At 39.7% G+C, this 23,783-nt stretch overlaps 1 protein-coding gene across 2 annotated transcripts in view; it reads right to left on the bottom strand.

Moving 5' to 3' along the window:
* The window catches only part of RMDN2 (regulator of microtubule dynamics 2), a 54,773-nt gene that overhangs the window by 14,664 nt on the left and 16,326 nt on the right, over positions 1–23,783 (bottom strand). For both annotated transcript variants that reach the window (XM_024194790.3, XM_024194789.3), the window contains exons 6-10: positions 12,578–12,653; positions 9,469–9,546; positions 3,550–3,648; positions 2,674–2,727; positions 2,500–2,580 (exon numbers count right to left, since the gene is read on the bottom strand). In XM_024194790.3, the coding sequence (XP_024050558.2) occupies positions 2,500–2,580; positions 2,674–2,727; positions 3,550–3,648; positions 9,469–9,546; positions 12,578–12,653 (388 nt within the window). The remainder of the gene's footprint in view (positions 1–2,499; positions 2,581–2,673; positions 2,728–3,549; positions 3,649–9,468; positions 9,547–12,577; positions 12,654–23,783) is intronic.

The following is a 23,783-nucleotide window of genomic DNA, read 5'->3' as shown; positions in this document are numbered from 1 at the left end:
GCTCATTGCAACATCATGTGGATAGCACTAGGGTTAACACGGGGGCAAAACTTCAGCATTCTTAGTCCTGCCATGAGTGCAGGGGACTGGACTAGATGAACTCCTGAGGTCCCTTCCAGTCTTATGATTCTATGACTAATGTGTACATACTAAACTGTCTCTGCTTAAACCAGTTCAGTTACAAACTGTTCCCCAAAGCCACTGGTCTTGATTTTTCTACAATGTGCTGTGTACTGCTAACTGATGTCAGATCTACTGTGTACTGCTAACTGATGACAGATCCTCTTAACTTTAGTAAAAAGAGGATAAACTCAAGGCATATCTTAGCATTAAGTAAAGAATGAAACACTGCTAAGGAGATTATTAATATTTGTATCAATAAATATTACCAGAAAATGTCATGCTTAATTATATTTAATATATTATATTATTACAATATACCCTAACTTTGGCTGAAACTAAGGCCCACCCAGAAGCTGCTCTTGGTGTAGCAGGCAGTGGTCTGTCTTCTGAGCAGGAACATTTGGCAGAGTTGTCAAGCAAACTATGGGGCCACTTAAAGGTCTTATTTCCTTAACTTCAAGAACCGAATGGGATAGAGCCATTTCCTCTCAGGAACCACCTCTATCTCTCTCTCCTGTCCCACCACATCTGCAATGCTCACAGTGGGTCCTTAGGCTGATAAAGCTTAGGTTTGAACTTGTGACACTCTAGGACATTAAGGCATTTTCAGTGGAAGGTCTGTAATTGTGAAACTTGCTTCTACAGGAGACCAGAGAATATGTATGGATCTTATTGCCATGACCTGGTCTACACTGGAGAAATTAAACCAGTTAAAGTCTCTAGAGTAGTTACAGAATGCTTTGTGTCCACACAGAAAAGCACTCCAAATGGTCAACAAAGGATCTAATAGTCAATTAGAACAGACTTTCTTCAGCAGATGTAACTGGGTAAAGTTCATCTGGTTCAGACTGTACTAGTTTAACAGTAGTGTGGCTGAAGACAAGTTGAAACTTGTCCTCCTCCTGCCACTGACCCACAATGCACTGGTGGTCTTGCAGAATCACCAGGCTCCAAAGTACACTGCTTTTAGAAGCAGAACCAGAAATCCAGAATCCAGAGTCATTGAGACCGAAATTATTTAGGGCAGCGCAAATGTGGACATGGGGCAAAACTTTTCCGCATGTAAGATCTGAGGCCTTTTTCTGCAGCCACATTAGGACAGCAGCAGCCATGAGCGAAGAAGCAAAAAGTCACATCTTCACATTCCATCTAAATCGCATCAAAACAATGTAATATTGGGCTGTTAAGAAGGCGATCCTGTCGTAATAGTGCCCACCATCACCAGATAAAGAAACAGATCTTAAGATGGTTAAAGAAAACTTTGTTTGATAGCATTTGGTCTGGCAAGGAATCACTTGACAGCTTTGATTGTGAAATCTATACATTTTTATTGTTTTGCCTTTATGGTCCCCACTTCTCTATTGTTTATCTGTCTGGTTTCTGTCTGGTTCTTTGATTGTTTCTGTCTGTTACATAACTAATTTTGCAAGATTTATATCAGTTAAGGCGGTGGGGTCTGATTGGTTAAAGAACTGTTTCGTAATAGGCTAGGATTGGTGAAAAATACTGTTTTGGAGCACTTTGGTTATGGTACAGCTAAGCAGGACTCAAATTTACCTATATAAACTGGGGTCCAAAAGGAAGTTCTTTGGAAATTAACTCCAGGACACAGCCCAAGATCAGAGCTGCCAGATCTCAACAGCCTGCCGGCTATATCATGCAGAAGCTGGAGGAGCCCCGGATGACCTGATCCTGACTGGCCAGTAGGAAAAGTTTGTCTGCCTTATTGGGAGTGATGAGCATTGTATGCTTAGCGTGTGCATTCTGTTTTTGGTAACTGTTAATAAATAGAGGTTAAGGATATTACTGTGTAAGGCTCTTTCACCGGTATAAGGCCCTGCAAACCCACTCTGAGCCTTAGAAACTGGGCAAAGGTGGGTACTTACATTAACCAGGTTATGCCCTGAGCCCTATGGTGGCCCTGAGCTCTAGGAACTGGGTAAGGATAGGTGCCTAGGAATTGGGAAAGGGTGGGGGTACCTAAATTAACCGGGTTACACTTTGAGCCCACGGAAGGGTAAAGTTGGGGTGCCCCAGAGTGTGCGGGTAACAAGCATGGCTAGTAGGGACACAATTTGAGCTTAAGCTAGTTTAATACAAATAGATGAATTACAAATGGGTCAATTCTTTGGCATAAACCAAACTCTTTACAGCAAGCTTTAGGAAGCTTCCCAAACAACCATTTTGTCAGATATTTCACACAGATGGAATCAACTACTGTAATAAACTGGCTTAAAAAGAAAGGAGGAGGGTTTCACCTTCAAAAGGTAAAGTGGTGTAGCTTTATTACCATAGTGCATTTGGACACAGCAGTGATGAGTGCCAAAGAGAGGACAACAATCACAACAGAAACTCATTGCCACTTTCGGTACTCACCTCATTGGTAACTGGTAACACTGATGATGCAAAATCACAGTATCTCAGTGCATTGCTTCTCTGGCCAAGATCTTTGTAGCACTGAAAGAAAAAAAAATGTGTAAAAACTAACCAGGCCCTCTATAATACCAGATTCTATGAATTATTTTTTTTAAAGTAAACTGTTTTAGTTACCTTTGCCAAATACACATAATTGTATTTGGAATATCCAGGATGCATTTCTTCAGCCTGGATAATAAAATACAGGAAACAACAGAGACTCAAATATAGCGTGATGAGACTAATGTGGTCGAGATACAATTTCCAGTAAAGCACAAAGCTTCCTCAAAGATTTAGGCTGGGTCCCTTCTGTCTGAATCATCTCATACCAATGCTCCATAATCCCTTTAGCACTGTTTAAAAAAATATACATGCAAAATTCTTATGGTTAACACACAAAAGCTGGGAAAGTAATTTTTTGAGACTTTGCTGAAGTCCTGGGGCTTCTCTCTCTTAAATGCTTGTAAAAGGATCAAGAAAATGCATCATCCCAGGTACAAAATCAACAGCGTTCACCCATTCATACCAGCTGGAAGATAATAATAAAAAAAGAGTGATATTTTACTCCGCTGTCAAATAACCAAGCAACCATTGCTCACTCTAAGCAAGTGGGCAAGAACTATGCACAGTTGCTTTATCGATTTTTTTCACCCTTCCCCTCTTCTCCTTGCCTCTTTTATTTCTGTGTCCACCCTCCTCTATCTCCTGGAAAGTTCAAGATGTCTTTAAAATATATTTGAGAGCATCTGACTCCACTCCCTCTGCTCCCCTAATGCTAACTTTGTTGTAAGAGCTCTGGATAGATATCAGAATTCATGTTATATCGGGTCGCGTTATATCGAGGTAGAGGTGTACATAAATAAATAAGTAGTGCTACTTACTCTACTCCATACTAACTTAAAAAAAGTTTTTATAGAAATATGTGATAGAACCTTGAATTTATAGCTGCTGAAATTGTTCAGCTGATCTTTGGTAAATAGCTACTCAGGAAAACTGTTGGATAGGATCTACCTTAAGGAAATTCTGCAAAGCTTCCTGTACTGTTGAAGTTGGTGGAGTCCCAAAAAGAGTAGCAGCTACTTTCTTCTCAATCCAAGACAACTGTGCTACCTATAATAAAATCAGAGAAGGAAAATATACTTAAGGCTTACTTTCCAGTTATGAAGCAAAATATTACCTTGTATTACTGTATACTTATACAATTTGGTGTGAAAAGGAATACTAAAAGGAGTCTTTAATAAAATATTTTTGCTTCACTATCCCAGAGTCAACTCTTACACACACATTGAATATTTGACATAATTTAAAGGGTTTTTTAATAAATCCCTTTTTACTGTAAAAATACAATATACACATCATGAGAAATTCAGTGCAAAATACTGATTAAACCGACATGAGATTATCACTACCCACATCAGTTTTTAAAATGTCAGGTTGAAATAGAGGGTATAGCTTGATAGACCATCTACTAAATGTTTCTGAACATTAGAGGCAGTTGTTGATATTGTCATTATGTGGGAAGCTAATGCTCTTCTAAGACAAGTTCATTTTTTTGTGCAGTGATTTGACACAGATATCACTAAGTAGGTGCCCAGCTGTCTGCTTGAATTCTGACCAATAGCACATGCCAAGGAGCCTCTCTCTTCCCAGGATTACAGGCTGGTGTAAAGGGATCTTCTGGAGTTTTCTTCATTCTGTGTTGCCATTGTCACACTACAGTATATACTGTACGCCATTTCCTTCCCATATATATCTAGGCATACTCCAGCAGTTACAAGAAAGGATTCTTGAGAGTGAGTGGGTCGGTCACTGCCATAATATTTTTAGTTTCACCACCTAACCCAATGAACAGAGACGCCAAATCCCTAATCAAAGCAGGAACAGCAAAGAGATGACAATATAGGGATGGAGAAATTGGTTATCTCAAATGGGATGCCACTTCATTGAGTGGAAGAAGTGCCTGTTTTCCCCCGACTAACGTTTGGGGGAAAACTAGTGCTTCTGGAGTGGAAAAGCAGGATGATTCTCCTGCACATCTGTACTTTAACAGTACACCTGATGCTTACTGAAATTGACTAGGACTGACAAGGCATATGCCCAAGGAGTTAGGCACTATGATTCCTTGGTAACTGCTAGCATGACCTACATAGAGGGCCCAGAAAGGAGGGGATGCAACCAAAGAATGAAGAGATGAAAAGAATTCATGTGAGAACCAGGAGCTGAAAAGTGTGGTGAGTCGACCCTGTCTCAGCTTAGACAGAGCTTCACATTATAACCAAAGACTTGGGCCATTAAAATTCATGTCTGTTGTGCCACAGTACTGATGACTGGTGGTGAATGAGAAGGGGGGATGGAGAGCTTCAGACCCCTCAAGCCCTTACTTAGTTGCTCCTCTGCTCTTTGCTGCTGCAGTCAGCTATTATCTACCTGATTTTGAAAGCTGATAGCTTTCCATTAAAGAAAAGAATCTATCCAAAACTAATGATCGTAACATATACCTCGCCACTGCCATCCACTACAATTTTTAAATTTTCACGGGATGTGAATTTTTTAATATTTCTTATTATAAACTGTTCTATAAAATATGCCATTGCAAAGTATTAATGTAGCCAGCATACAACAGTAAAGTGTATACAGACTATTTTCTTGTCTGACCTCAATCGTTTTTGCCAAGTTTGAGTAGCATTGCATGGAGAAAAAGCAACCTGGCCAAGTCTCGCTGGTCTTCTGGCAAAAGCCAGTTCCTGAGAAAAGATGTCGTCAGTAAGTCTTTCACTTGAAACAACTAAAAATAATATTCTGCAGATAAACAATATTAAGAAGTAACTGTATCTATTTTCATTATCTTTCTCCCTCCCAATGCCTCTTTCAAAGACCTGGTTTCGAGAGAAATACTCTTTGACAAGCTCACAGGTTCCTGTTCATTAAAACAACATGGTGTTTCTCCCCTGCAATGCATAGTGCCAATATTGTGCTACTAAGTGCAGCATGTGAGTTAAAAACCATACAAATGTAAGCTAGTGTGTAGATAAAATGATTCCTCCTCCTCACACTGCACTTTTCACCTGCTCTTTATTTTCTAAAACCCATTGAGTGGGACAGAGGGGTTGCAGCAGAGTTTAAAAGAATATATTGCTTTCTTCAAGCCAATCCATTGCTGCAATGCTCTTTGCTCTCTTGGAGTGGGAGGAAGGTATTACTGGTATCTTTAGGTCCATCTGATCCAGATGCAGTGAACCCATTAGTAAGGTAGGAGAGAAAAAGGAAGGGAGAGAAACTGCTCATATTGAACCTCTCTGGACCACCCAAAATTCTAGAGTTATATACACACACACACACACACTCTACATAGATACCATCATCACACACACACACCCCTACTATGATGCAATAGTGAAGGGACTTCCAAGTTTTTGCACTGTGGAATTTACAATTAGCTGCTTTAATTCTGCAGGCTGAAATTTAAATACAAGTTCTGTCTGGCAGTTGTCTTGTTTTCTTACCAGATTTAATCAGAATTACTTTACTGGGGTCTGGTTGGGTATTTTGGCTGGCTTGGGTGCGCTTCTGCACTGCTCAAAATAAATAGCTTTGCTCTGCCTTTTTTATATGAAAAAGAAACACCAATTTAAAGCAACACAGTTATCTACATTTTAAAAGTATGCATGCACAATATTTCATTTTTAATAATATTTAATGTGCACAGGGTTTGGTACTATTATTATGGATAATACATAAGCATCCTACTGCCTTCTACAGAGCTTTAAGCATTCACATTGATACTCTAACCGCTTCCTCTATGCAAAGAGAATCCCCACCCATCCTATTGGAGCTGCTCTCCATCCCCTTTGTGTCATGGAAGTGGTGCAAAAATTAAAGGGACAAAGTTGGCCCAGAATGTGTATTCTGTTTAAAAAGGTGTTTCAGGGCTATAATGATGCCAAAGAAAGAATTGTATTGGAGCTGTTGAACTCAAACTTGTTCCAGTTTTAAAAAACCCTTTAATTACAATGTTCAGGGTTATCCCAAAGAGTGTGAGATTGCTGGGGAGGCCTGTACAAGATGGGTTTCAGAAAGACTAGGTGAAATGCAGATCCTCTCGATGTCCGTGGCAAAATTTCCTTGACTTCAATTGGGCCAGGATTTCACCCACTGTCTGCTTCCTGGGTTCAGAACCACAGGTTCCTCCTGGGAGTGGAGAGCAGGGCAGGACGTGGCTGATATCACAGGAACACAGTACAAGAAGAACAAGCCGTCTGCAGGCATCTGATTGACTTTTGAACCTTCCTTAGGTTAGGATTTTTGAAGCTAGCCCATGGCTCTAACTTAATAGCTTGAAGCTACCCTGACATTGCAAAGAACAAGGGAGGAAGCATTATGGTCTCATTTCAGGAGAAACATTAGCTTCCAGTCACCGGGATCCTTGAGGGTGCCTGTCCCTTCTACTGGGACAGTGGGTTTATTAGCATCTTACAAATGGAGGAATCCCCTTTGAGATCTGAGGAGAATTTTGATGCTCTCCCTCTTTGAACTTTATACACCTTCTGGCATAATCTGGTGATGTCCCTCTTTTTGTGGGGGTCTTTCCATTCAGAGTCCATTATACTTTCTGGAAATCAGATATTGAAAACAAGGCATCATCCCAGAATTTTATCGTTTCCTGATGTCCCTTGGAGGAATAGAATCCATACCACGATTAGGATCAATTTTGAAGGATGAACAATTAGCTTTTGGAGGGCATCGGTCTTAAAAAGCCTGCTTTCCCCACTGGAGTCTGTCATACATCTGGGAGTCTGAAGAAGAAGACAGTTCTCTACCATCTGAGGATGAGGAGGGTTCGGTCGTTTCCCTTTCCCATGCCTCTTTTTGTTTTCTCTGCTTGAAAAAGGTGCTCAGAGGAGAGAGCCCAAGGAGTCATCAACTCCCCGATTAACCCTACTAAAGTTGGAGGAGGAGAGGTCACCAAGATATCCCATCTACTGACAAAGAGGGGAACAATCAAGAAGACATCTCTAGAAACCATGGTATCAATAGAGGGGGAAGGGGACTGGCAGCTGCCTCTCTCTGTTACTGCCAGGGAGGAAAGAAAGCTACCCATAGGCTGCTGCCAGAGGCGGTGGCTGCCAAAAATCTCATACAAAATCCTACTCTTGGAGGACGGGGAGCAGACTGCAATTCTCTACTGGAGATTTTAAGGCTACATGAGAAGTTCTTAGCAGCCTCCCTTTCTCCCAGGGTCCAGCACTACCAGAACTTAGTGCTGTCGGCTAATTAACAAAATGCAAACTGTGTCCATTCAAAGTCTTTTTCAAATACCAGGAATCTGCTACCAAGGAAACAAACTCATTCAGTCTGAAAATTCAGCCTGGAAAAGACTTGCATCCCTAAAGAATTTCCTCCTTCAATGCTTCCTTGGTAATAGCTAACTAAAATACACAATACAATTGTCCTCAATAAAACCTTCCAATCCATCCAATTTTAGCAAAAATATTACTGTCACCTACTCAAATATCATGAGAGGTTCTTCTTGTTTTATTGCAGTATATTAAGATGGAATTGAATTAAGTAATTGTATAATGTCTCAGGACTGCTGGCAGAAATGAAGTAACTGGACAGCCTGCTTGTTGTAAACTATCAGCTTCCAACACAAATACTTTCATGTTTGCCAGTATGAGTTGAGAAATGCCATAACAGTCTGCATATGTATCTACCCACTTATCCAGCACAAACTCTGTAGGCTTTTCACTTACCAATGAATGAGAGTAAGAGAATTACAAAGAATATGGTATAAGTAATTGGGTCAAATTGATCCCTGGTGTAACATCACTGAAATCACTTGAGTTAAACCAAGGCTGAGTCTGGCAATTGTGAGTAATTGGCAAAAAGAAAACTCAAGAGAGTCAACTTTTAAACACTTACATGGCCTTTATTAGAGGCCTTGGTGCAGTTTCACTGGTATGTTTTGGCTGTTCTGTACCACTCCTGTGATACAAAGCAGCCGTAAATCCATCTCAACCAGATGCCTAGGTCAGGTTTACCGCTCCTTTGCATTAATGCAGCAATGAAAAACTTTATTATAAAAAAAGCCATGTATTTGTTTGTATAAACTTTCAAGAAAATCTAACAAAGCTACAATACTAAGATGGGATGTGTACCCCACCTGGGGCCTGAAAGAGCTAATTTGGGCTGGGAAGGCCAGTTATGTTCCTGGATGCATCGGGAGGAAAAGCCGGATTTAATGAAACATGAGTGCCAGCTGGGAAGGAACTGTGTGGTTACTAAAAGCCAGGAAGTTAAAAGCAGAAAGGGGGCTGCAGGGAGAGTCTACAATCAGTCTCTGAAAATAGAGAGGTGGGGAGGAGGAAGCTCTAGGATCCTAGCCAGACTAGGAGAAGGCTGGGAAGAAAAGTTGGGAGCAGGAGAAGGGAACACCCCTGGACTGTTGACCAGCGAGAAGGGCAGGACTGGGTGAGAACTTTGAAAAGGGAGTCAAGCCCTGAAACAGGGGCAAGGCTAGGAAAGCTGAGCTATGGAAGAAGTCCCAGACTAAAGGGGAAAGAAACAATAGAGGGGCTTGCAGAAAGGAGCTTGTACCTAACCACCCATGCTTCCTCTCCAAATCTTAGTTACCATTTCATGGATATGTGTAAATAATAAAACAAAATTCAAAACAAGAGGCTTTGAATACGAGTATGCGGTATAGTTAACAAGTGTGATTACAACGGGTAGCAAGGGCAGTCTGTATTAATAACCAGGCATGTAGAAATTATTTCATGACAAGTACATAGCAATGCTTTGTTTACAGTTTCACCATTTCCACTTCAATAAATGTGTCATTTCTCTCAGATTTCAGTTACAGTATTCCATTGTAAACACATGATCATTTTTCAGCACATTCAAATCAACTGTTAGGCATAGAAAACAACTTACTGAATAGCACCATCTTCCATTTAGGTAATATAAAAAAGGATCTTGAGGCTTAAGTTCAATTGCTTTGTCTACATGCTCCTGTTAGAAATAAGTTCAAAAGAAAGAAAATGGGATATTCATTTCTGATTGGGAGTTGTCTTCAAACTTTAAAACTGCATTGCAAAATCAGTGCAAATTTATTCAAGTTATCTTTTGTGACTGCTTTTGCTACAGTTCTTCTAATGATCTGTAAATATTTTAACTGGCAATACCCTTGCTTACAGAAGAAAACCACAAACACAATTATTTAACAACTCTGCACATAACGTACCAGGACACATTGCATTTAGAATATGACCTAACTCCTCTAAATTTCAAACAAACAGTTGAAAGAGCTTTAAAACAAACAAACAAGACTGATGTACTCCAAACCTATTAAACTTTGGTTTTATCCCTATCTGGTATTAGAAAAGTATAGCGCATCAACCCCACGTGAACACTCCTATTTTGCTTCCTAGATACTGTATGCCTGAACTAATGATCAACCACTGAAGTGTAACCTTCTCTAGTGTGGAACATGGCACCACACAACATTTTATATTCAGAAGCAGGACCTGGTTTTCTGTGAGGTGGATAATATGAAAATACATCCATGGCAGATAGTCAGAAACCTAGAATTAATTGGACATCGATGTCTAAGACAGGAATTGAACCACAGACCTAACTTTTCAATTGAAATGTGACTTGCAGTACAGCTCCTATGCCCATGCCCCACAGTTCTGGAGATAAAATGGGTCTGAATTAAACAGTACAAAGAATAATAAAAATCAAATGAGATGTTTTCTTCCAAACCCACCTTTCCCCTCCTCCCTCCATTTTCAGGTCTCATTTTTTGAGGCAAATTATTTCTGCATAATCAGTATTTAAAGAATAAGGAATTTCTTGAAGGAGTTTTTTTCAACCCTGATTTATCATTTGCTTCGCATCATAACTCAATTGTCAGATACTGTAGGTTTCACTTTTCCTACATCTCTATTTTTTTCAACTAAGCCAAATCACTAAAATAGTGGTACAAAGTATTAGAACTTCTCATCTGAACTACTCAAATGATCATATTCTTGCAGATCTGAGAGCTTCCTATTTCATTTTTTTGGCAAACTATTCACATATATACTACTCTTTCAATCTATTTTTCCCTGTAATTCCCATGTTTCTATATTATTCATGTGATTTCAGAAGTTACCTCTGAAGAGGAGACTCTTACTGAAAATTGTACTGTTAACATTTGAGACTCTTCTTAAACTCACTCCTTTTATAACCACAAAAAGTACTTCTTACTTATATGACCCCCTTGTAATTATATCTGTCTCATGATCGATCCATTTTCTTCCATTCTTGACCTTTGCTGTGACTCCAGATATTCTAGGCCAGGGGTCGGCAACCTTTCAGAAGTGATGTGCCGAGTCTTCATTTATTCACTCTGATTTAAGGTTTCGCGTGCCGGTAATACATTTTAACGTTTTTAGAAGGTCTCTTTCTATAAGTCTATAATATATAACTAAACTATTGTTGTATATAAAGTAAATAAGGTTTTTAAAATGTTTAAGAAGCTTCATTTAAAATTAAATTAAAATGCAGAGCCCCCCGGACTGGTGGCCAGGACCCGGGCTGTGTGAGTGCCACTGAAAATCAGCTCGTGTGCCGCCTTCGGCACGCGTGCCATAGGTTGCCTACCCCTGTTCTAGGCTTTACTCACTTGTACTGTTAGGGTGGAATGCTCTCTGAGATGAGATTTGTACTATATAGATACTATATAATATGCTCTTTCACATCCCAACTTAAATAACACCTTTCAATTTAGACAATTGCTAACAGTCTTACTTAATTATGGGAGCATTTTCATTGATATAAACTGCCTTATTTGGCACCGGTGTTTATTAGATGTGCTTTTTTTGTTTTGGTTATATACTGTGTAATGTAAAATGCCTTGATACCGCTGAATAATGCTATATAAGGGACAATTCTCGCTCTTGCTGAATAGCAGCACAAGTTTATCAGCCTTCTATTTCTGGGTCTCATTCATTCATTGGGACTACTTGTGCAGTAAGGTGGTATTCAACATGGATCGTATAGGTGTGTGTGGGCCTCAATAAATAACATTTAAAATATAATAGCACATGGAAAAACTTCGCCTTAGACACCTTTAAATTACAACTAAGATTTTAAGTTTCTGTGGCAGAGACATAGTTCCTTCTTTTTGTTTTATAAAGTGTGATGCACATCCATGGTGCCATGTAATAGATAAAAATTAAACATAAAAAGAAACCTTAAAAACTGGAGCTACAAAGGAAATAACACAAGACACTGGGCACTGGTTGGTGTAGCTAATAGAAGCAGGGATGCTAGCCATGGCATTCTCTTGCCAATATCCTAGGGGCCAGGACTCCAAGAAGCAGGTTCAGGGTCACTGTGGGAATGTACTCTGCTGCTGTAGAGGAGATGCTGGAAAGAGGCTGAAATACAGGCTTGGGGGGCCAGAGATGAGCCAGGAGCAAAAAGGCAGATTTATGAGTCACCCATGTAAAGATGGTAATTGAAGCCATATGTGTATATGAGAATCCCTGGGAAAGATGTAAGACTAGAAAAGGAGGATAAGGACAAAGCCCCTGGCAAGACCTTCCCCCATGTTGCAATGCTAAGTGACATAGCCCACGTTTCTGAATGTGAAATATACATGTATCTGCAAATGGAAAACATTAAACAAAATTATCACTTCCCCAGGGTGACATGAAGCAACATCAATCACTGTAGGAAATTGCTGCATTTAGTGTTAAACTTGTTTCAATTTTCTTTTTTAATTACAACAGTAGAATTACTTTTCCCCACTTTGCTTAGGTCAAAGAATAAAGCAAAAATCTTGCCACTGATATATGAAGTCATATTTAAATCTTTGTCGTTTGAAAACTAATGGACAATATGTGGTAGGAGCACTACAAATAATTTCTTAATCATAACACTGGCATTGAAACATACCCTGAGGCTAAGTTAGTTTGCTGCAAAAACCTCCCTTTTATACTATCGGGGAAAGTAAATTAAGAATAGTTGCTAATGAAACTACCAAAAAACATACCTTAAAGAGACAGCCATTCTTGATTTTGTTTTGTATACTGTCAAACTCAGACATATAGCCGCACATAATTGCAAACCTGGGGGGAGGGGGGGAGAGAAAAGCAGCAAAAATAAAGTTCACACATTTTTGATCATTTTAGTCAAATCCCTTTGAATCAAATTATAAAATATTTCTATAATTACTTCATACATTGCTAGAATATTCCTGAAGATTTACTGGCTGGCCCAAAATTTAACGTGAGTTGTGCATATTTGGAAAATAGAAAAACATGACAAAATGGCAGCAAAAAAGTTGCCAGACACTTAGAAAGTATAACTGATTTAGGCCTTCAATGGAGTTTGAATCAGGGACCTCCTTTCAGAGCTGAAAGTATGAGCTTCCACTACTTAAGCCAAAGGACCAAGGATAACATTTTTAAAAGTGCCGAGTGACTCAGGCACCAAAGTGTCATTTATAAAAGTGACCTAGGCCCTTAGGAGCCTAAGTCCATTGACTTTCTCCTGAGTGCCTAGGTCACTTCCCCCCCCCCCAATTGGAATTAGGCACTTCTGAACATTTTTACCCTTTGGGTTCTAGCTGTCAGCTGTAATGAACTAATTAACCTTATGTGAACCAGCTATGAGAGGAGGAGAAAGATCCACACTCTCTTAATATGGGTTACATAAGCAGCACACATATATCCTGGCATACAGAGAAGGGTGAAAGTTGCCACAGATGACGTTGTCGAGCTTGAAAAAGGAGCACAGCTCGCTATACACAGAAAACAGCATTATCATATCCTGTCTTTCAGAACCTGGAGCCAGCAATGAATCTGCCGGAACAAATCATTTCACCTCAATGGTGGAGCAATCAGCACACACAGTACCACAACTAAGCAGCATCAAGCAGATTAGCTGAACGCTATGTTGTGTCAGTGATATGTCAAGAATGCCAGTGGGGGTGACAAGACAGGCCACGGACAGCACCTTGGAAGGAAACACATGATGTCCACAAGCAAATACAAATACTCACCCCATAGATAGTATGGAAATACTGAGCTTGTGATCATATCAAGGTGTGCTCAGGGGCATGGGCTTAGGGCAAGATGGGCAGCTGGCAAGAGTTGCAATTAACTGCATGAATTGACCATGAGATATTAACACCATCCTCATCTGCGAACACATATCGTCACATCAAGCTGCTACTGATAATATACCTGAGAGGCTAATAAGTCCAGAAGGACCATACACATTTGATAGGAATGTAACTGCAGCAATTGGCAGCTATGACTGAAAGAATACAAGATTGGCTCTCACATCATATGGTTGCATCATTCATGTATTCACAGGCTAGCAAGGTTCACAGAAATAGTTTCTTAATTACTACAAGAATGCAATGATTGTCAGATCAGTTACATGGTGCCAAAGAGGTTTGATAGGGACATTAGAAACATGAGCGAAAGCAAAAGATAGAACTGATAGTTCATGGTGTGCAAAGCTCACAGAAGATCTTGTACATACATCTTCTGTATAAATGACTTTCACGGATTCTGTTTGTCTGGCATATGCAGGAGAGCACACAGAAGTAGAAGATGCAGCTACACAAAGACTAGTCCATGATATTGTATTTGAGAAACTATATGTGATCATGTAATTAAAGACTGTACCAGATGGCATATTCATGAAAGATAGGTCCATCAATGGCTGTTATCCAGGACAGTCAGGGATGCAACACCATGCTCTGAGTGTCCCTAGCCTGTGTGCCAGAAGCTGGGAGTGGATGACAAGGGATGGATCACTCAATGATTGTCTGTTCTGTTCATTCCCTCCGAAGCACCTGGCATTGGCCACTGTCGGAAGACAGGATACTGGGCTAGATGGACCACTGGTCTGACCCAATATGGCCATTCTTATTTACAATGGAGAAGAGAGCTAAGGTTGCATGCACAATCTTAACTTTGCCATTTCTTGACTTGTGAATGCTACTTTAACTTTCCTGTGAGGTAGATTTTCCGTTATGGAAATGTATATAAATAGATTGCACTGTACTCGATGATGTAGCACTGGGTATAACCAGAGTATTCTCAGCTAAAGGTGGGGCTCTTTGTGATGTGCTTACATTTATGAGTGAACAATCAGACTATAAATAGACACTTCAAATCTTATGTATTTTATTTATGGCTTTTTCTGCTGTAACTGAATTAAGCAATGTTTTCACTCTTTGCTGCTGCCTAACTTTCTAGACGTTTTTCAAATATCTTAGTCACTTTTCAGAATGTCCCCTCTCCCTTTTACCCGTTCCTTCATGTTCGTTAGTTGTTCTGGTGTTTCTAGTATTCTTTGTCTAGTTAATTTTTAAATTTCCTAAAATTTGTGTTCTGTTACAGCAAACCAGACAATGCTGCTCTTTCTATGGTTCCAAGCCAAGTCACCTACTGACTTCTATCACATTCCTCCCCTCTCTGTGCATCTTAGGACCTGTTGCCTTAACTATTTATAAAAAAATTTCATGAAGAAAATTCACCCCTATTTAAAAAAAAACCCACCCTATCATATCTTGGGTTTTTTTTCTCCTTCCTTTTTCAATATGAGCCCATGATCAATTGTTGGAGGCAAGCAGCATTTTAACAGGGCAGCTGCGAGGTCCCAGTTGAGCTATTAGTTTAGGCCCCAATTCTGGAATGTTTTTCTTTTATGTACATTGATTTCTATGGAATGACTCACGTGCATAAAGTTAAGCATGTATATTAAGTGCTTGGAGGATCAAGACATTCATTCCAAACTTCCTATAATTACAAGACTTTTCAAATTATGATAAATTACTAGGTATGGTGACATTAGCATTTCAAAAGAAAACTTAGGGCCACTCAAAAAAAATTATATAAAGTTATAATTGGGGAAAATATGCTGTTTTAGAAATATTTTAAATGGACTCCCTCTCTAGGTTTGTATTATCTGAACAATAATCTCATCTTCTTGAAACTCCAGAAGCTTATGCACTCTTAGTGATGTGCACGTATTACTTCAATTATAATGGAATCATGCATGCATATCGAGAGGAAAACAGACCCCCTGGGCCTGATTTTAATTTGCCCTAAGGCCACTTTACACCATTGTAGAGAAGTAATAAAGCAGCATAAACCCATAAATATGGTTTCTTAGATCTTGTAGAGTTCAGCTAAGACATTTAAGATTTCACAATGCATTAAAAAATAAGGAGTAATCTAAAAGAGAAAAAATAAGTTGAAGTAAAGGGTTAGTGAGAATTATGCAAAAAACTTAGCAAGTAAATGACAGTAAAAGAAGACGTCTATGTTAGTATTCATTTATTTTAAGCATGATTAAATCTCAGCTTTATTGGATTCTTTACTACATTTAACAGTTCAAACTACGAGTGAATCCTTGTTAAATGAACATACTGCAATTGTTGACACAAGTACTAAAATATCATTTTACTGCTTATAAAAAAATCCAATGCTTTTACTATAAAAATCAATGATAAAAGTAATCATGTTATGAACTGTTGATTTCTAATACTGCCAATGTTTCCTGGTAGGGCGTTAAAGTGGGCATAACAACAGTTGTTGAATTCATGTGACTCTCAGACAGATTGTCAAACATTGTTGAGCAGGATGTACACTGAGCAGAAACTGGCTAATCACGCTGGTACTCCTGTCAACTAAAACAGCATGATTTCATATGGGAAAGAGCTGGTGAGAAGGAATGAAGCTAGGAAGGTCAAGAAAGTTCAGGTATTTAGAGAGGGGAAGGGTACTAAAAACGTTATTTAGCATAAATTGCTCAAATCTAGGCAACATGTCTCCTACCCCCTTTACTCATTAGGTGCTAATCAGATAAACTAGCATACCACAGCTAAACGGATTGCTGCTGGAAAAGAATACAATGAAAAGCGAACAAGCTAATCCAGCATCTTGCAGTATTTTCCTGTCTGTGCGTGACAAGGAAAAAAGGGCCCTAGCTTAAACCAGTTCAGAGCAGTACTTTTATTTATAGCGATTATCTTTAATATGAAGAGATCCCAACAAAATACACACAAAATGAAAAACAAACAAGCTAAAATATCAATTTTAAATACATTCCCTTTTTTAAAAATGAGGAAATCTCTCATATACTTGCTGCATTGTTCTACTTTACACTTTTGTATCTGAACAAACAGTAATGCTGGCAACTTGTGTATACAAATTACTTAATTGTGTAGAGTTAAAATTGTAAAGCACATTGGACAATCACTTGTGGATAGTGGTTGGTTAAAGACGGAATACATAACTTTCCAGATTTCCAGGTGTGGATGCATTTGAGTGCAAATAAAAGAGGGTGGGGAAAGTGAAATGTTATCCTTATTTGTAAATTGAAAATCTACTAAATGGATTAACCAATCCGGACACCTGTGACTAGTTACAGGAGCACCTTAAAACACTAAACCAAACCATGGGACTAATGAGACATGTGCCAATCATTGTGTCCTGCCCAACATTTTGGATGTTACTTAAGACAAATAATAATAATTTCACACCTGGTAAAATGTTTCACTAGATAAAAGAAATCAAGGGGAATTAAACAATAAACAGCGAGATGAAAGAGTCTTCAGTGCATAAAGATCCCTCTGTGGACTTCTGGCATATTTATTAGCAAAGCTAGCAAAAGGAATAAAACTGGAGTATTGCTTTTACTACAAATATTGAAATATTAACAACCTCCTTTTTTCCAAATTCATCATTTACCTGCATGTTCAAGGTTCAGAGCTGTGCACTGCTAGGGAACATCTCTCTTAAGAGTACACCACCCCACAGTCACTTGCCCCATCTAGTGGTTCAATTAGGAACCAGCAGACACCTTTAAAGTGGGGAGTATTTAGTTATTGTTGGTATGACAATGTAATTGCACTACAGTATTATGAAATGTGTGAAAAACAAGATGGTCAAATACTGTATAAAAAGAATAAAACTTTATAATACCTACACCTGGAAAAACAAAGAGGAAATCTTTAAAGACTAGGGACCTACAACAATGACGCCACGACTGAGTTAATGTTGGTACTTAACTAATATCACAAATACCCGCACATTCAAACGTGCTCATTAAATAAACATAATGGATACAGTTATAATTACTTTTGTATGACCAAACATTGTTTCTGTTAAAGTTAAATCAAATTATGAACTTGGAAATATGCTTTAGTACAATCACTGTATAAGAGACACTGAAAAAATGCATAAATGTAAATAGACAAACCAAGAAAAATGGAAATGAAGGTAAAATGTCTAGATTTCTAGAAGAAAAAACTTATCAAAAACAAGAATTATTCTCCTGCAGTTAACTTTTTTTTTTTTTTTTTGCACACACAAACAATAAAAATCAGCTAGCTTTCAGCAATCACCAAGGATCTGATCTTGGAATGAGCTTTGGCTGGATGGAGCCCAGTGCCCACATGGAGACCTGTTGAAATGAAGCTCTATGCAGGTGGATGGGTCTGCCTACATGGAGCTCCTTGAAGATCAGCATACAATGAATTAACCTTTCCTGTGACGGTGCTCTAGGTGGTCTAATGGCATTCAGTCAAAACTAAGACATATTAGGGCATACCTGGTACAGTCGGAAGTACAGCAGGTTAATTCAGTCCATTTTACCTTGCATGTTCAGAATGTTCAGCCCAAATGTTAACAGACAAAATACAGATGATTCTATAATTATATCTGTCTTTAAAACAAGGAAATTTACGGATGAATGAGCCTTTGTTCTACATAGGCTATCCCCTAAGTCTTGACAGAAGAAACACGATTCTCAGCAGATATGCTAGAGGCCTAAGTTATTCTCCTGCAGTAATAAAACAAGATGTAGTTTAAAATATTTGCCAAAGCATCTAAGTCACTTAGGAGGCTATCCAAATCAGAAAGAAGAACAAAGAAGAATTTATAAGTTGTTTTTGAAGTTGTAAATGAAATAGCTCCAACTAGTCTGCTTTAGTAATACAAAATATTAAAACCTACAAAACAAATCTGAGTTTAGTCTTCATGTGTATTACAGCAGTGTGTCAAATATGAAACACTTTATAGGGAAACCAAGATCTTAGGCCGTAGTCAGTCCTGGAACCATCTTCTAACTTCTATAAACCCATCCTTCTTGGTAGTAAATGGATCGTGCTTCATCACACTTTTATAAACAAGTTAAGGCATACTGTTCAGAAAATGTCCTGTAATAGTTCTAATAAATGTATGAAGTATCTCTAAATATAGTCATGTTGATTAAATTAATCTTAAGGGTTATTTTGCATGGTAGGATTAATTTTTAAAATGCAATTCAACAATTAGTAGCAATTCTGCTGCATGCCTTGCTAGGAATGCTTGAAGCATGTTGCTGCTTCATCAGTACATATAGCTATATGTATGATGAAGCTATAGCTATATGTATGATGAAGCTATAGACATATAGTACACTGTCCCTCTCCCCCATTCATTCAGGGGAAGTAACATTTGAAATGTGACTGCTTGCTGCACACCCATGAGATTTATGATGTGATCTCGTAAACAAAGCCAAAAGGGTTTTGTGAGTTTGGCATTCCATTCAAAAGATAAAATCCAAGAATTTCCAAAATCATTATTGTTAATTTTCCCTACAGAGGCAAACTCTAAGAATCTGCTAAACATTAATGATCCAGATCATCTCTGCACAAGCATGAAAAGCAGAGGGGTGGCATATTTTCAGTGGAAATCTCTGTGAGGATACTTTCACAGTGATTACTCCACACCATACCATTGGTGGAAAGGGGAGGAGAGAAAGAAGGCTGGGGGTTTGCTTAATGATCCCTGATGGTTGATGGAAGGGCAGAGTCATCACTACAGAAGCCTCATATCCCATTATTACTCTGGCCCCTGGTGGTCTCCTTGTTCATACTGCAGTGCGTCCTACTTTAAAAGGTCTATTCCGAAAGAGTGCCTCATGCCTAGGACATGTAATACATGTATCAGATTGAGATACTCCTAAATTCATGACTTTCACCTACTGTACTAGCATCTCTAAATGGGTGGGTGCAGGCATGAGCTAGCTGGCAACATAGCCACCCGCATGGGCCCCCAGGAGGCGAATCCACAGCAAAGGCTGTTACTTTTACCAGATACGTTCCATGAGCCCAGAGGCAGGGAAATGATACGCAACCCTGTAGACCTGCTCCTGACCTACCCACACCTCCCTCAGCCCACCCCAGTTCCTGCCCTCCTTCCCTTTCCTCCCAGGTGGACCCTAGACTGGAAACCCATCCCCTCTTCCCCCACAGGGGAAGAGCTCTGAGGTCTCCTAGGAAGGTTTTAAACATTCTCATTTCAATAGACCTGGGTTTGCTAGATGTACTGTAATCAAAGGTCTGTAATATGGAACATGGGGAAAGGGTTAGTGCTATTTGTGAATGCCAGGCAGTTTTCCATTCATGGACATTTTACACACACGCACACACACACACACTCTCTTGCTCTCTTAGTGAAACTTTTTATTTAAAGAGTAATGTTCAAATACATGCAAAGCCAAGGAAAAGAAGGGTTCATTTTCACACAGTTATAAATGCTGGTCCTGATTTCCAAATGCTGTTCCTGATTCCCCCCTGGGAGCCTCATTCATCCCCTCCCTTTTCCCTGTCACTGCTCCTCTCTCAGACACCCTGTCTCACAATGATCATCCCGCCAGTGGACACATTTTCCAACTCCGTCCGCAGAGTTTCCTGTGTCAGCCAGAAGAGCAGCACACTCTCCCCACTCCCGTATGTGCTGTATGTATGTATGTACACAGTATTCACAGCCTCAGAAACACTGACTGCTTATGTGGCAGGGCAACTAGCCTCCTAGACTTCCTTTCTAGTCGGGCTTTGAATGAGATGTTAATGCCTTATAGAGTTGCTCTCAGCTCTGTGATTTACAGTGCCGTTTATGATTACTGTTACTTTACATTACAGAGATCATGGGTTTGTGCCTAAAGTTACAGCCTTTCTTACCACTATTTATAGAGTGTTTAGTTATAAAAATGCATCTGATTAGTCTCAGGGCACATGTAAAGCATCAGTGGGATGCTCATTTACTTATGTTGGTGAAAATGTGGGGTTCGGGTTAGGAATCTGCAAGCCTGCCAAGATGCAAAGCAAAGTCATGCGGTTTTTCCTTACTTGGAATGCAACAGAGTCTATACTGTAGACCCTGGCAGGAACCAGGCCTGGAAGAAAGAATTTTGGGGCCTTGTTCACTGTGGAAATTGCCTGCTCTGAACCTTTCATAAAATAGACAGCAAAGCACCCCCACCTCCTACATGCCCCACTTCACACACATACTACCCAATGCCCCACTCTCCCCACAGACCTCCGAGGGCCCCTCCTGTTCCACATAACAAGCCTCCACCGGCCCACACTTAACCTGACAGTCCTCACACACATTCCAGCAGCCCAGACATACATCCTGTTCACACAGCCCTCAGCACCTCATTCCAGCCTCCAACCCTGCCACTGCCAACATCCCCAATTGCTCTCTTCACTAAACCCATAGCCCACCACCAACTCACCAACTATCCCCGCAACCTTGCTGGCCATTCATCAGTGCCATCCTGGGCTAGGGTAGCTTCTCCAGGTCCTGGTTGCCCAATTCTGCATCAATGGGGGGCAGCCAGGCCAAATTTGAGCAAGTGGCATTGCAATGCAGCGCTGCTCAGGGTTCCCCCATCCCACCCCCGGTCATCGGATGGCCCCACTGAGATAGGGGTCCCATGCAAGTGCAGAAAGAACACAATGGTTAATCCAGGCTGGCAGGAACATTAGTTTTTGTTGTAAGATCTCATAAAAGTAATAAAGCTGAGCTCCATGGAAATGTCAGGTCCAGCAGACACATTGCAGCTAACACAAGCAAACACACGGGAAAAAAACCAACAGTTTTAAAAAATACCCACCTGAATGCAAACTAAATTGGAGAATTTTCATATAATATCAGGGTTGGAAGGGACCTCAGGAGGTCATCTAGTCCAACCCCCTGCTCAAAGAAGGACCAATTCCCAACTAAATCATCCCAGCCAGGGCTTTGTCAAGTACTTTTTCATATAGTACATTGTAAAGGACACAGCAATACACAAAGAGGAATCCAAAGGCACACCATTTTAGACTAGTATTCAATGCAGATTAATTTGTTGTACCCAAAACAACATTAACAGAATATTATGGGCCTTCTGCATTTCTGTGGCCATGGAATTTGTCGCAGAACTGTCCCCTAGAAACTAAACTTTAATTTTTAAAATATTTGTTTTTATCTCGTATGGCTGCAGATGTAACTGAAAATATTAAGAGAGCATAAATCAAGAGTCATATCTTCGTGAATCTGCACAGTGTGAAACAATAGTTCTCAGAGGCATGAATAGCTCGGTTAATCTCAACTGAGTGTTAACTCTGAAACCTAACTATGATAATTTAACTGTCATTATTTCCTTACTGATCATTTTAGCAGAAACATCCAACTGGTGTGTTTATGCCGCAATCCCAAACTATGTCCCATTCACCTATATGAATTGCTGCAGAATTTCCACCAGAGTGCCACTAATCAAAGGACCTTGCTGCAGAAGGTGCCTCATACCCTAATTTTCCTCTATGAGCTGGGCTCTATCTCCCATGATTCACCATTTCCCTTCACCAAGAGACTTGGGCGGGAGACTGCCAGGAAAACCATATGGTAACCAACCCCACATACCTCCGACCATCATTTCTGAACTGCTGCTGGCAGTGGAGCTGGCTTTAAAGCTGTGCGTCCGGCCAGCAGCCTTCCTCTCTAGCTGCCCAGCCCTGAAGGCAGCACCCCGGCCAGCAGCAAGGCAGAAGTAAGGGTGGCAATCCCATGACCCCATTACAATAGCCTTGTGACCCCCTAACCCTGACTGCCTTTTGGGTCAGGACCCCCACGGTTACAACACAGTGAAATTTCAGATCTAAACATCTGAAAACGTGAAGTTGACTAATTTTATACCCCCGATCATGAAATTGACCAAAATGGACCATGAATTTGGTAGGGCCCCTAGTCATAAAACAATCACAAACAAGATTCTGTTTGAGTTATTTTTTTTTTTAAAAAGCTGGTTAACTGACAAATGCCAATTTTTGCATTCCGCTCCCATGGAAGTTGCAACAAGTTCCACAAATTAAAATGCTGCAAGGTGTTCAAACATATGAGGGCATCGTCAACATTTACATCTTTTACTAAAATCTTACTATAGTTCTAATCCCTCTTCACAGGGGACTGGACTGATTAGATAGACGAAAATTACAGCTATGATTTTCATTGTCAACAGTTTAAAATATCTCTAATCAAACAATCTAAAGCCTTCATGATCTATCCGGGAACCATAAAATAAAGTATGACCACTCAGCAGCTGAAATCTGGATGCATCTATTAATTCTGAGATTAGCAGCAGCTGCAAAAAGATTGATTGCCAAGGCTGACTGATTGATAAAAGATGTTTTGGTCAGTACTTTCTATATTTATCCCACTGATAAATTTAATTTGAAGATGAATATTGAGTACCTGGCAAGCTGCTGGTAAAAACACTGAAAGCTCTGGTACTGATATCTTTTTGCCTAAAAGATTATCTTCTGCACTGACAGATCACACAACTAAACACAGACAGGCAGTTGGCCCTATTCCAGGCATTTTTCTGGAGGCAGATGTGGAAAGTAGGTAAAAAAACGACCTTAGCTATACCAGCAAACCCTCCTAATGGAGACATTGCTTATGCCAGCAAAAGAGTGCTTCTGCCCAAATAAATAACTTATACCAGTTCCGCAAACTACAAAAGATATACTGGCAATAGGACCTTTTTGCTGATATAACTGTGTATACAATAGGGCTTTTGCCAGCACAGCTATGTTAGTAGGAGAGTGTGATATTTTTTTCATACTCCTAACCAACAAGCTACACTAAGAAACTTTTAAGTATAGAGATAGGTAGACATGAAGGTATCTCTCTGTTGAAGGGAGGCCTTGCTCAGAAAGCCCATCACTTGTTCTCATATCATAGAACTTTTCTAAGAGACTAAATGAAGTCACCAAGTTGACATGTAATATATAGAATATGGTTACCAGGTCAAATAAATCTAAAAAATCTGCATGGGTGGGAAAAGAAGGCCAGAATTAGCAATTTCCCCTCAATCAATTATACTTCACAGTTGCTGAACTTCCTTGGCTTGTACATATAGAAATT

The sequence above is a fragment of the Terrapene carolina genome, unplaced genomic scaffold, assembly GCF_002925995.2.
Source record: "Terrapene carolina triunguis isolate 2854851 unplaced genomic scaffold, T_m_triunguis-2.0 Scaffold85, whole genome shotgun sequence".
NCBI classification, from domain to species: domain Eukaryota; kingdom Metazoa; phylum Chordata; order Testudines; family Emydidae; genus Terrapene; species Terrapene triunguis.
Note: the sequence above shows the minus strand (reverse complement) of the source record. Positions and strands in the feature narration are given on the sequence as shown.